Consider the following 13,708-nt stretch of genomic DNA (forward strand, 5'->3'; position numbering starts at 1 on the left):
TCCCCCAAAAGTTCAAGATAGCAGAATTGTTTGCGGTGACAGGTACCCACCCCCTACCCCTCCCAAAAAAGACAGCTGCTAATAAATAAAAAAAAGCAGCAAGCTCCATAAATTAAAAAACTTCAGACAGCCCGTCCTCCGGATGATGCTTAACAATCGAACTACAAAAGCTCCGGCATTGGAAATCAAATTAAAATAGCAGCCCCTTTACTAGGATAAATGTACCATAAAAAACGGTACCCCCACGGAAGATCAATGTACAATTTAAAATGGTTACCACTTTGTAATATACAATACGTGTACAAATAGTAGTATAGTTATTAAAATAGAGTGGTAAGCGGTGTAGCCAAGGTAGTCACTAAAGGCAAGATGGAAACCAATGGAAACAAATCACGGCTATTAGTATTGCCTATCGATTATTAAGAACACTGGCAAGTAAACATAACGCAAAATGTATAAATAAATCGCCATTGACAGCGTTTACCGTGATTCCCCCAGTCCATGACACACAAGTCCAGGGAAAGTCCAGTATTTCCACCTATATAGGACCGAGCCGTTGGGAGGTATGATCATCGATGTATTTTTGTTCCTCCTCAACACTGCCGATCCACTTCTTGACACCGCTGGATAGCGTCAGGCGGAGACGAGCCGGGTAGAGCAGTGCGGGCTTTAGACCCCGTTTGTAGAGCTCCGCCATCACATCTCTGTACTGTACTCTTTGGGACATGACTTCAGCACTGTAATCCTTCACGATGCGAATCTGTTGGCCATGGTAGTCAAACATTCCTTTGCGTCATGCTTCTCTGATGAGGAGGTCCTTCGTTTGGTACCGGTGCAGGCGGAGAATGACCGGCCGCGGCCGCGCACCTGGTCCCGGCCTCACCGCCCCTACACGATGAGCCCTGTCGATTTCTGGCGGGGATGGCAATGTGTCCTGTCCGAATGCATCCTGAAGTAGCCGTGAGAAAAAGTCAGTAGGGCGAACCCCCTCAGTAGACTCCGCCAAGCCAAGAATCCGTATATTTTGGCGTCTGCTACGGTCCTCTAGATCAATAACTTTAGCCTTAAGTTTTGTGTTGTCATCCCAGAGAGAGGAGACGGCGTTTTAAAGCTCGCTAACACGTTGGCTAATATCGTCAGATGAGAGCTCCAGAGAGGATATGCGCTGGTCGTGGTCATCCACCAAAAGTTTGTACTGGTCTAGTTTAGTTTCTAGTCCAGTCAGCGAAGCCTTGAACTCAGCAGAGAGAGTTTCACGGTGCTTTTCGAGTAGGGCTGAAATGGCTTCTATGGACGAGCTAGCGCTAGCACTCGCCTCCTCCTTCTCAGCTGTTTTTTTGGCTCTTAGGCGGCATTGTGAGAGAGATTATGTTCACGGTTGGGTCAAACGGATGGTAAAAATCTATCCAAAAAGACAAAACACTCAAATTAAGATTAAAGGGGGCTAAATGAAAAAGAAATGTTGAATTCTGCTGGAGCACACGCGCACTACGTCTACTCCATCTAAGTAACCAACCGGAAGTCCATAAATGTCTTATTTAATATCAACTAAAATCTCTTCCATTATGGGGGATCTCCAATCAGAAAACAGGTTAGGAATAAACTCAGAAACAGGCCCCTCAAACAGGGATTAATACAGATTCAGAAAAATAGGGAGGTAGCAAAAGAAGAACCAGAACAGGCTGGAAAATGGAGCTGGACTGGAGATAAACTTGAAAACTACAGCCAGACCTGTGATACACATATTATGTAGTACTTGAAATTGCAGTGGCAACTGGGGGCAGCACATGCTCTGTTTTGAACACAAAGCTGCAAATGTACCAGCACTATTAAAACACCATACACAGAGTTTAGAGACAAAAAGTTTGTTTTTTGCTCCACTTTAAGCATTATTTGGCTGTTACTTGTTTGTGTGGACCTCTGGGGATGTGTGCTCTGGCTCCTTTACAGGTCATCCTCATGGTGTCCATCGAAGGTGTCCCCAACAGGTCTGTGGTCAGCTACAACAGAAGTTCAAATAAACAATCACTTTAAATAATCATGATCATGATTAATCATGAACATTAATCATGTTTCATTGGCAGTCCCTCATTAGCTTTCTCAAATGTAGTAGATGTAGTAACTGAATGCAGAAAATTGTATGAAAGACAAATGATGGATGAAGTACTCAATTTTGTTAGTTAAGTAAAAGTACAGATACTGGAGCAAAAAAGGACATTTTTTCATGTGATACTATTACTTAAGCAAAAGTGCTTGTTTAAACTGTACTGAAAGAAATAAAAGTATTTAGCTTAGACTTTTAGGTCTTATAAGGCTTCAAATGTAGTGATTTGTGCTGAATTTTGTTCAACACAAAGTAAGGATTTTCTGGCTGTTTTTATTTGTATTTTTGTTTGCTCAAATTGTGAACATTGTTAAAAAATAAACCCTCAGCCTTTCCAGAAGGTTTCAAACAATAATGAAAACTACTTCTACTTTTCAGTCCAGTTAAAAAGTGTAGTGGAGTAGAAAGTACAGGTACCTGCTCTAAAATGTAGTGAAGTAGAAGTACCTACAATTTTACACCTAAGTACAGTGCTTTACTACTTTTGCTTTGTTATGTTCCACCACAGGCAATGGTCTATATAACTCTATGGGAGAATTACAGTTTTGGAAGAAATAGCCAAACTTATGATGCATAAATGTTGAACCTTGTCATCATTATTTGTTTGGGATTGGCTGCACAAAGTTGTCATTTAATCTTATGGTTTAAAGTCCTTTCAACTGATAATGATCACATGTTAGGGGTTAAATAATCATACCACTTTCAGAAGCTACTGTGAGTGAGAGATTTCATGAACTTGATGAACTTTGTGCCAGTTTTTGTTTCATGTGGATAGGCCCAGTAATTACAGAGATATTAGCCATAAACCAGATCAACAAATCTGTAATCTGACAGTTAAACAGAAATCTCCACCATAGAATTCTGACCTGCCTCCAGCTCAGTTTAAACTAGAGAGACACATCTCCTCAAAGTAGTCCATGTGTGGAGGTTGGAGAATGTCCAGAGCAGAGAGAACCTGTGGGCACAAACACAAACAGTTTAAACCTGATGTAAACTTAAAATAACTAAAATCTGCAGAGCCACCTAATTTTACCATCACATTTATATCCTCAACTATTTAAAGAAGACCTGAAGGCTTGAAATATAGTTATAATCTCTGACACCCGTGGATCATAATGTTATGATTTGCACTTTTAAAATAGCAAAATTCATCTAAAACGACTTAATAAAAGAAACAAGTCCACTGACTTCTGTGTTAGAAAACTGGGGACAATATGCCCCTCTTAAATTGGACCTTCCCAATTGAAGAGGGGCCTATTGTCAATGCTGGGTAAAAGACAGATGACACTGTGGGCCAAATTACTGCTAATGTCCTAGGTTCAGTGTGTGTACAATTCATTTATTTTTTCCACCTTCACACCATAAGAAAGGTAATCTATGACTAAAAATGTTATTTGTATGCAATGCAATGCAATGCAATAAACTTAAAAATATGACTAATTATTAAATGCTTCTTGTGCTGGATTGTAATTCCCATTGAACGTCAAACTCAATGTCAAATACATGGAGTCAGGCATGAAGGCTCCTGGGACTGGTGTGGATGGGCCCCACTGCCTGCAAACAGTGGAATGTAGACCATGCAATTTTTACAGCACCTTAAATGTGTTGGTATTTTGTTCCATTCCACGATAGTTTTGAAAGAGAATGTTGATTGGCCTACAACAGTTTTTCTTTGAGGTAGTCAGAGTCCTGTAGGACCACTATCACACTGTTTTTGCATGAGATGAGGTAAATGCTGTAAATATGTATACAATATTACGCTATCATTTACGGAACAAAAAACATTTTTAGCAGTTGGTATCCGAACTGTGTCTCTTACTTTTTTCAGTCCTAAATACCAGTACCTAAAACTACACACTATTACCAAAGTTCATAGACCAAAGACACAAAGGACAAAACAGAAACACGGCAATCACAATATGAAGGTATGTTATAGACTGACACAAAAGCTCTAAAAACTCAATGCAAAAGACACTTTGAGGTCTAAGTTAGACCCAGTTCAGAAAGCAGCTGTAAATTGTGTTTGCCCTTTTTTGATTGTGTAATATTGTACAGATATTTACAGCATTTGCCTCACTGTCAAACCATCATGAACAGCGTGGTACTGGTCCTGCATGTCTCTCACACCACACTTCCAAAACTGAATTGAATACAAAATTATATCTACAAATGAGGAATTATAAAATCATCACTTCTATTATTTATTATACTTTTAATGACAGGTATTCCTATTCAAATAATCAGACATAATGTAACCTGGGAACAACATCCTCCCCACTGAAATATATAACATAAATAAGGATAGAGACCAAACCACCTTTATGCAATGTACTCTGCATATTAATGAGTGTGTTTGCCCTTTGGTTTATTAATTAATACAGAATGAGAGAATGGGTGTCCCTGCCTGGAATTGGTGTCCCCTGCTCCGGATAAGCACAAGAAAAGGGATTGCTGGGTGGCAGAATGAGTTTTTTTGTTCTTGTTTTAATTATAGAAAGGTACGGGGCTCCGTAGAAGGTAATTGTTATAAAGAAAAAAATTGAAAACACATATTATAACGTAGCAAACAGGATGCCAGGGGGGAGGCATACATAGAGAAAATAAAAGCTTAAACAGTTACACAGTCTTTTTTTATTTAAGCTTTTGGAAATAGTAGATAGGTAGGATTCTAATTGCTTAATTAAAATGGCACAATAAGTAAAAACGTTAACGTCAGCGTCACCGGATGCTGCGTTTTTGGTATAAATTTACTTCCGCATCCACAGCGGGTCCTTTCCTGTCCGCGGCCCAAAGGAAGATGGCGGTGCAGATTTCAAAGAAGAGGAAGGTTGGCAATATTTCTCCTAATCTTTAGACACATATCCCAGATACAATAGAAATAATTCCCGGGTACGCGTGACACGTGTGCCTGCTGTGTGCTGGATTGTCCCTGGGACAGAACTCCGCTTTCACAGCCAGGATTAATGCGGATTCTCCGGCTCAGCTCATGGTTCAGAGCTGCGGCCGGTGTGGCCCAACAGCCAGCCCCGGGCCGTGCCGTCCTCACTAATGTGCCCGCTTATGTCCACCCTGTTTAGGTTTAGACGGCACAGTGACACCCAACATAACCTCATATTAGCTTAGATTCATGCTAAACACCCGTAGCCTACATTGCGATAGGTCAAGAGCATGTTGACAGAGTAGTTGGAGTGATTGTCATACTGAAGTGTCGTGTGGCTGTGTGCAGTTCGTCTCGGACGGTATCTTCAAGGCCGAGCTGAACGAGTTCCTGACCCGGGAGCTCGCGGAGGACGGCTACTCTGGGGTCGAGGTGCGGGTGACTCCAACCAGAACCGAGATCATCATCCTGGCCACGAGGTTTGTGCTACTGCCATCTCTAGTACCCCTGTCTCACTGTAAGATCTAGTGCACGTGGCATTATCTGTCAACCTTTTTTGAACCCAGGACCCAGAATGTTCTTGGGGAGAAGGGGCGCAGAATCCGAGAGCTAACGGCGGTGGTTCAGAAGAGGTTTGGTTTCCCAGAGGGCAGTGTGGAGGTAAGGCTGTGTCTGACTCTGCTTACACTTAAGGACTTTGTTGAATGGTCGTTTTTCTTACAGTACTGTAAACATGAGTGTTTTTATCTAAGTGTTTTTCAGTATAAGTTATATTTCACACAAAGTACTGTGGTTTATTTTAATGTAGGATTCTGTTCAGGGTGCACTTTTAAAGCTACTCCAGGAGCATCAATATCGTAGTGGTCTCAAATCTGAACTGCTAAACCAATATTGGGGTGCTCACACTTGCTCAACCATGCACTTTTATCCGGTTGGAGGAGGTGGACCAAAGCACTGCACTGATGCTCATGTATGCAGTTTATGTTCACAAACCCCGTTTTGTGTCCGCAGAGGATAAGAGGAAAAAGTGAAAGCATTCTGCTCAAAAATTCACGTTGAATTCGCACTCACCTTCAATGAGGACTGTAGATGGACAGAAGTTTTGAAGCCTCATCTCCTGTTGTCCTTACTGCTCCACACTGTTTAATCCTTATACTCACGGAGGAGTATCACAGCAGGACTCATATCTGACCACTATTATTTTGTGCTGCTGGTCTTATTTTCTTGATGGCACTGTTGCGCGACATGAAAACAAACAGCGCCATGTGACGTCACCAGGCAGTAGCTCGGTTTGGTTGTGCAGGTGCAATCGTGCTTGCGCATGGCACAATTCAAATGTCTTGGTGTGAGTGTGCCCTAAGAATCCCAGGCATTTCAGAACATGTTTGTAGAGTTCTAAACTACAGGTACAAGATTTTTCTCAAACACAGGATATTTTGTTCCTCTCAAATTGTGGCCTTTGCAATTCCCCCAACTCCTATTCCAATTGCATAAAACTAGCTTCTGCAGGTTTTATGTTTATACCCATTTGCTAGGGCTGCAAGATTGATCTGAATTCAAATCACAGTTTGAATGTGCACAGTTGGCACGAAGACTGCAGATTTTGAACAACCAACAAAATATTCTGTCTTCTGTATAAACATTGCTAACTCTGTAGTTTAGATTTGTGCAAACATATATTCTGAAATGTGATTACTTTAGTAGTTTATATTTAATTTTGTTTGTCAATTTTTCTGGACACTTAAAATGTGAACTTTGAAAAGAATCCTATTGAACATAAGTTACAAATCGAATCATGACGCTTGTTTGAAAAAACAACAACAAACAAAACAAAAAACTACTTGGATATTTTTCCCCAAATCATTCACCTCTACCATTTCTGAACTGCAGCTTCTGGAGCACAAACATTGATCAATGAATGTATTGTTTTGGCCTGTTGCTGATGATTGGATGACGAGTCGGAAGGGGATGTTCTCAGTGCTCATGTTCCACTCTGAGCTGCGTTCTGTGGTTCAAGTCTGGGTTCTGGGCAGCTCTGAGGCCCCTACTCTGAAGACCGTAGAGGCATTCATTTGAGAGCCTCTGTATTAGTGTTGTCACAATGCTAAAATTTCAAACACTATTTTGATGCTAAGGAAGAGATTTGATACACAATACCAATTCCAATACTATGAACAATTTTCAACATCAAATCATAGTACAGTTTTATCACTGTGACCTTATATCTGTATAATCTCTCAGTTGTCCAGGTAGGTTCCATAGTGGTCTGTGGGCATATACTATGTGGTCTTATACTTGCAGTGATGCAGCTCAAGATCATTTTAAAGCTATTCGAGAAAGTTTCATCTCAGTCCTGTGAGTGTTGTTTTTTTTTTTTTTTAATATCAATTCCTGCTCAAATGAGTATCTAGTTTCGCTACACTAGACATGTTAAATGTATTTTTAAAGTTGCTGTTTTATTTGTAGACTATTGTAATTTCTTGTCTAATTTAGTTTTTTTTCTGAAAAGCATTGCTATTGTGACTAGATTTGGGATTTATGTTTTGATAAAAGTATTCTGTTCAAAGTTCACATTTTAAACATGCCCAGAAGAATTGACAAAACTGAAACAAGCTGATGATGCTCACTTTTCAGAACATGTTTGTACAGATTTAAATTACAGGGTTAGCGTTTTTATTTTTTTTTTTTATGCACAATAAGACGGGAGAGAAATTATGGTACTTCAAAACTGCCCCTTTTGTGATTTTTGTAATTTTGTCCATTCAATTTGGATTAGGCTTGCAGCTCTATCTCCCTTTGCTGTAGTCCTGATATGTGGTTATGTGTTACAGCTGTACGCAGAGAAGGTGGCCACCCGCGGACTGTGTGCTATTGCCCAGGCAGAGTCCCTGCGTTACAAGCTGCTTGGAGGTCTGGCTGTCAGAAGGTAAGGCCCAAGTGTTCATGGTGGTGTGGCAGTTCAAGTATCTGTGACAGGTTTTTTTTTTTTTTATTCTGTCTTGGGTTTGGTGGGGTAGTACCTGTACTAAAATGAGTTTCACAACAGTTAAGTGGCAGTGGAAAAAGTTAAAGTACGAAAGAAGCAACCGTGAGTTCCAAAATGGATTACCACTTCCTTCATCATAAACACTGAGAACTGCATGTAGAATGCAGGGACAATTCGAACATTGATTTGACAATCCTAATTGTATTACCATGGACGTATTTTATTAGTGTAGTCCTGTTCAGTTTGGTCAAGTTTTGGCTCTAACACAATGTTTGCTAGGAAAATAATGGAATGACCTTGACACATGTCATGTCTGCACATTGTCAAACTAGATTTTTCATAAAAGCTTAAATGTAATTGATACCTTTGGTCCAGTCTAATGAGTGTACCCTGTCATATGCACCTTAAATGTAAAACGAACTTGTATCCCTCTGGTGATGATCCGATGACGAGTCGGAAGGGCCCCTGCCTCTGTGTGGGGCGTCACGTTCTGTGGTGCCTCTGCAGAGAGCGAGGCCCAGCCTGAAGACCCTGAGGCATTTGTCTGAGGAGGGCACTTTAATTTCAAATTCAGAACAGAAAACCTCTGCAAGTACTGATCACTTGAAGCATGGGTACACAATAACACTGTATACACTGCCTCGGCAAATAGGTTGGGATTGCTGCAGTTGGTCAGGTCTAGGTTCAGCAACTGTATGTGCACAAAGAATGAGGTCAATATACTGAATGACCAGGTTATTCCATCAATGGATTTTTTTCTTCCCTGATGGCACGGACATATTTCATAGACTTCATTTTCGCACATGGATTAGCCACCACAGAGTCCAGACCTTAACCCCATTGAGATTATTTGAGATGTGCTGGAGAAGGCTTTGCGCAGCAGTCAAACTCTACCATCATCAATGCAAGATCGATTGGCCAGGCAGTGTATGATGATTAAGGATGGCTGAATAAAATGTTGCAGTGCGTTTCAGCACTGGTGAAAGAGTACTGAAAATGCATTTGCATAGTTTAAATTGTACTTAGTTAACAAGTACTGCTGCTAAATTTGAACTTGTGCATTTAGATCAGACATGGGCAAACTAAGGCCCTAGAGCAGGGGTCACCAACCTTTTTTAACCTGAGAGCTACTTTATGGGCACTGAGTCATACGAAGGGCTACCAGTTTGAGACGCTCTTCTGAAATAACACATTTTCTCAGTTTGCCTTTAGTTATACATTATTAATAATGATAAATGATAATAATCTATGTGAACACACTGATCATGTTGCAAGACACTGATCACATTAATGATTTCTCAAAATAATTATCAACAATGAGCAAGGAGGGAAACGGATATCAGTATTCAGCACTTTAACTTTACGAATCTTAGTAATTGTTAAATTTCCAGATGACACATCACTACATCTCATAGGAAAAGTGTCCCATTTTCACTATCCATTGACAAACCTTTTAAACAAAACATAAATAATATACATTGCACCATGTTTCATAAAGTTATCAATTATGTAATGTTAAAGAAAAATAAGCTTACATATTTTTAAATAAATCTCGGTTGCGTTGTGTGACTTTTTCACCGGTGTCATGAAAAAAGCCTGTTTACCCAAAGCTGCGTTTAGCTCTGAGCTTGTTCTGCCCATAGTGTGCGTCCCCGTGGGTAGTTAGTGTGGAGTTTTGTGAGACGTGGTGAAGTGTCCCTCCACATTGTGCCGCTTTGCCGTCACCACAGTCGCTCCGCAGATGAGATGCGCGCATGTTTCGTTTACAGTCTTAAATCGTTGTGAAAGTGATCTCTTTATTTTCTACCATGTTTTGGAGTAAAAAACTGCCTTCAGCGCATCCTCACAGTGCTCGCGAGCGGAGCACTGGTTTTGTCACGCGCACTATACTGACCTTTGAACTGAGTAGGTCAAAGTTCACCTTAACTTATATAAACTTCACGTATAATGAACATATGTTTAAGATATTGTCATTTTTAAATCTATATAAACGCAAGGGTGATAAAAACTATAACAGAATAAAATTAAATTTTAGATGCAGCTCATTAGTGAGTTGTGCTATTTTTAGAACCGGTCTGCGGGCGACTCATGTGGGGCTTGGGGGCGACATGGCGCCCATGGGCATAGGGTTGGTGACCCCTGCCCTAGAGCCACACATGGCCCTTTGGGCTTATTAATCCAGCCTTCCTAACGTGCCAAGTTATATTAAAATGGGTAAGGGTAAACCTTTTTTCAAAGTTTTTCTGCTATGTTTTAACTGAAATTTTATTAATTAAATGAATGCGTTTGGAAAACAATTTGTACAATGAGCATTGCATATTTATGCTTTGTTACATGTTACAGGCAAAATCTCTAATGTAACACACACCCAGTTCTGAAATTTGACAGTTTTCCCACCCCTAAATTAGATGATGGGGGATGGGGACTTGTCCTGTGCTTAGTAACTCTTAAGATAAGTGTATTCAAGTACAATTACATGGCTAGAATTTACACAATAAACATTTAAAAATCTGCTCACAAACATTAAATTATTTGAAAGCAACCCAATTGCAGTAGTGTTGTCACAATACTAAAATGTCAAATTCTATTTCAGTATTAAGGAATAGACTACTCAATAGTTATTCTTATATCACGGTGATTAATAACACTGCATTTAAACAATTTTCAACATTAAATTGTTGCACCTTCTTTTATACCACCATGGGGCCTTGTATCTGTAATCTTTAAAGTCGTCCAGGTCCATGGGTGCATACTAGACTGGTCTTGTTCTGATAACTGCTCAAGATCATTCTAAAGCTATTCAGGAAAGGTTCATTTCTGTCTTGTGAATGGGACTCTTTTTTTTCTTGCTTTTTAAGTATCGATACCTGCTCAAATTAGTATCTAGTTATGATACTAAAACTGATTAGTATCTGATTTTCTATACTGTAATTAAGTTGCCAAAAGTAATGCAAGTATTTTACTTTCCAGAACATTATTTTGGTTCATGCAGACACACGTGCCACTATTTTTCATGTGTACTTTGAAAACACTGTAGTAGTTGGTTGAACCAGAATAATAAGTATTTAGCATGTGCTGTGAATGGTTGAATGGAATCTCCTGGTGCACCTCTGTATTGTGATGAGCGTGGTGGCATTGTGTGCAGGGCGTGCTACGGCGTACTCCGGTTCATCATGGAGAGCGGGGCCAAGGGCTGCGAAGTGGTGGTGTCTGGAAAACTCCGAGGGCAGAGAGCCAAGTCCATGAAGTTTGTAGATGGCCTGATGATTCACAGCGGAGACCCAGTCAACTACTATGTGGACACGGCTGTGCGCCACGTGCTGCTGCGCCAAGGTACCAACACCACCACCTCTTACATGTACGCTTGGGGTCAACACATCCCATAAGAACACAAGGCTTTGGTCCACTCGTTAATATTGTAATGAAACAATGCGAGGTTTTTGTAACTTGGGATTTAAAAAAATCACACGATAAACAATAATGTTGAAACTGTTGAATGCCATTGACACTGTGGCCTAAAGCAGGACAGTCCCAGTAACCCCTTTTCTAAATTTTTGATACAACATGAGCTGTAGTAATGGCCAAATTAAACAGTTAAGTCCTATTTGCATGGAATTAGTTTTACCTCGGGATGCCTGCGAAATTGAAATAGCCTCACGGTATTTATTTTTTTGTGCATTCACATGGGATAAGAAGTGTCTAATCTATTCATTTGAACTGATTTTATTCTGGAAATTGTGGATTGATAAATGCAACTAAACAAGAACCTTTTAATTTATCATGTTGCCAATGTTTTTATTTTAAGTTAGTTTTTAGCAGAAGTCACTTGCACTGTAGTGTTAAATGACAGGGATAGAAGCTCTGTTAATCCATTCACTATTGGCTTCAATGCACAGATGAAAAATGGCCCAATTTACAGGGTTTGCACAGGCATAGAATGATCTGGCTGACTTTGCAGTTTTGTAGTAGGTTAAATTTTTACAGATATTTTCAGACATGGAGGATTTACACAGGACTAGAAATTGATCAATGTAATTTTAGTTCAATCGCTGTCAGCACCTTCTTTGACATTGTGATGAGTCAGAGGGCTCTGTCTTCTGAAGACCACCACTGAGGCATTTCGTGTTTAAAACACTTATCTCAGAGGTTTATACCCCCCACTCCTACTGACGCACACCCTCTGCAAACATTGATGTGCCTATTGTACTCCCTCTTCAGGTGTCCTGGGTATTAAGGTGAAGATCATGCTGCCCTGGGACCCCAGTGGCAAAATCGGCCCAAAGAAGCCCTTGCCCGACCACGTCAGCATTGTGGAGCCCAAGGAGGAGATGCTGCCCACCACCCCCATGTCTGAACAGAAGGGGGCGAAGCCAGAGGTGCCAGTCATGCCCCAGGCCCCTGTCCCAACTGCATAAAAGGTACGTGCTGGAGATATGCTGTCTAAGTGATGAGTAGTGCAGATGAATCATCATAGGGGTGGGAGGAATAAAGAAATTGGAGCCGACAGCTGGGGGACAGACACTTTCTGCTGTCTTGCAATTTTTGTTCTGCAATTGACTAATATAGCTGAATTTGGTAAAAAACGGCGAGTATTGAAACTTGCATCTACCATGTGTCCCTCTGGTGATGATACGATGACGAGTCGGAGGGGTCCCTGCCTCTGTGGGTGGAGTCACGTTCTGTGGCCCTTCTGCAGAGCAGGGCCAGAGACCTGAAGACCCTGAGGCATTTGTCTGAGGAGGGCTTAAACATGCAGGGGGATGTATGAGTTCTGTAGTCAATGGAAAAAAATGTTCTAGAGAAGGTACAGGCTTCAATTTGTAAATGTAAAAATCAGTTTTTCACTTTTTTTTTTCCCCCCACAAGGTGCAGGCTTCATCACATGGATCCAGGACCGGCTGTTTTTTGTGTACAAAAATAAAAAAATCTGGAAAATCCTTTTGGTGGTTTGTCACTTTTTCTACCCGAAATAATATAGCTTTACAGGGGAATAAATAATAATTGATTTTGTAGTCATCTAAGAAGCTATGTCTCAACTTTGAAATGTAGTTTGAGTAGAAATGCTCTCTGAACAAGAACTTGTTTGAATATAAATTTTACTTTTTAAATACTTACTTAGGTAGCCATACATAGTAATTGAAATTCTACCAGTGGGTGATGTCCACTGGTACCAGTCTGCCATATAGAGGAATTAACAGATTAAGAGGATCAATGATACTTGAAAATATTGTAATAGTGACTTTAAAAAGTTGTGTGCAGGACAGTACATCACAACATTCTGTAATTGCTGCAATTAACAGCTGGAGACAAGTCAAAAGTCTGATGGAATTTGCTGTTTGACTGTCAGATAGCAGATTTGTTGACTTGGTCACTGGATGGATGGATGGATGGATGGGTGCTAAAAAATGTGCACAATGTATAAAATCATGGAGGGAAAAAAAGTAGGACAGGACAAATGCTAACTCTGAAGAATCAAAGAAACTAGGATAATGTTCGGACAATATGAAACTAGATTGTGTGTATGTATATATATATATATATATATATATATATTTTGTATCCTGGGCCTGTTCTATAAACTTACGTAGCTTCTGGGGAGTTCCCTTTAACAACTTTCATAGAATTAAACTTTCATACAATAATTATTAAATTGTTTTGTACATACAGTTGATTATATTATAAAAATGTTATAAATTAATATAGAGACAGAAGACTCTTATTGGCTTGTTAACACGGCAGA

General features: G+C 40.1%; 1 protein-coding gene across 1 annotated transcript; it reads left to right on the top strand.

The window, feature by feature from the left end:
• The first annotated feature begins 4,843 nt into the window (after positions 1–4,843).
• Positions 4,844–12,908, top strand: rps3 (ribosomal protein S3). The gene is made up of 7 exons (XM_033977022.2): positions 4,844–4,931; positions 5,331–5,461; positions 5,549–5,642; positions 7,814–7,908; positions 11,114–11,301; positions 12,187–12,386; positions 12,835–12,908. The coding sequence occupies exons 1-6, from the start codon at positions 4,902–4,904 to the stop codon at positions 12,381–12,383; spliced, it is 735 nt and encodes a 244-aa protein (XP_033832913.1). The 5' UTR covers positions 4,844–4,901; the 3' UTR covers positions 12,384–12,386; positions 12,835–12,908.
• Positions 12,909–13,708: the final 800 nt, after the last annotated feature.

Source organism: Periophthalmus magnuspinnatus, chromosome 13, assembly GCF_009829125.3.
Source record: "Periophthalmus magnuspinnatus isolate fPerMag1 chromosome 13, fPerMag1.2.pri, whole genome shotgun sequence".
NCBI lineage: Eukaryota > Metazoa > Chordata > Actinopteri > Gobiiformes > Gobiidae > Periophthalmus > Periophthalmus magnuspinnatus.

What these genes read in the sequence shown, in the direction of transcription:
- rps3 (XM_033977022.2), top strand. Translation starts at nt 4,902, where the DNA reads ATGGCGGTGCAGATTTCAAAGAAGAGGAAG. An exon ending in ATCATCATCCTGGCCACGAG is followed by an intron (nt 5,462 to 5,548) that starts GTTTGTGCTACT and finishes TTTTGAACCCAG; the next exon opens with GACCCAGAATGTTCTTGGGG. An exon ending in GGAGGTCTGGCTGTCAGAAG is followed by an intron (nt 7,909 to 11,113) that starts GTAAGGCCCAAG and finishes CATTGTGTGCAG; the next exon opens with GGCGTGCTACGGCGTACTCC.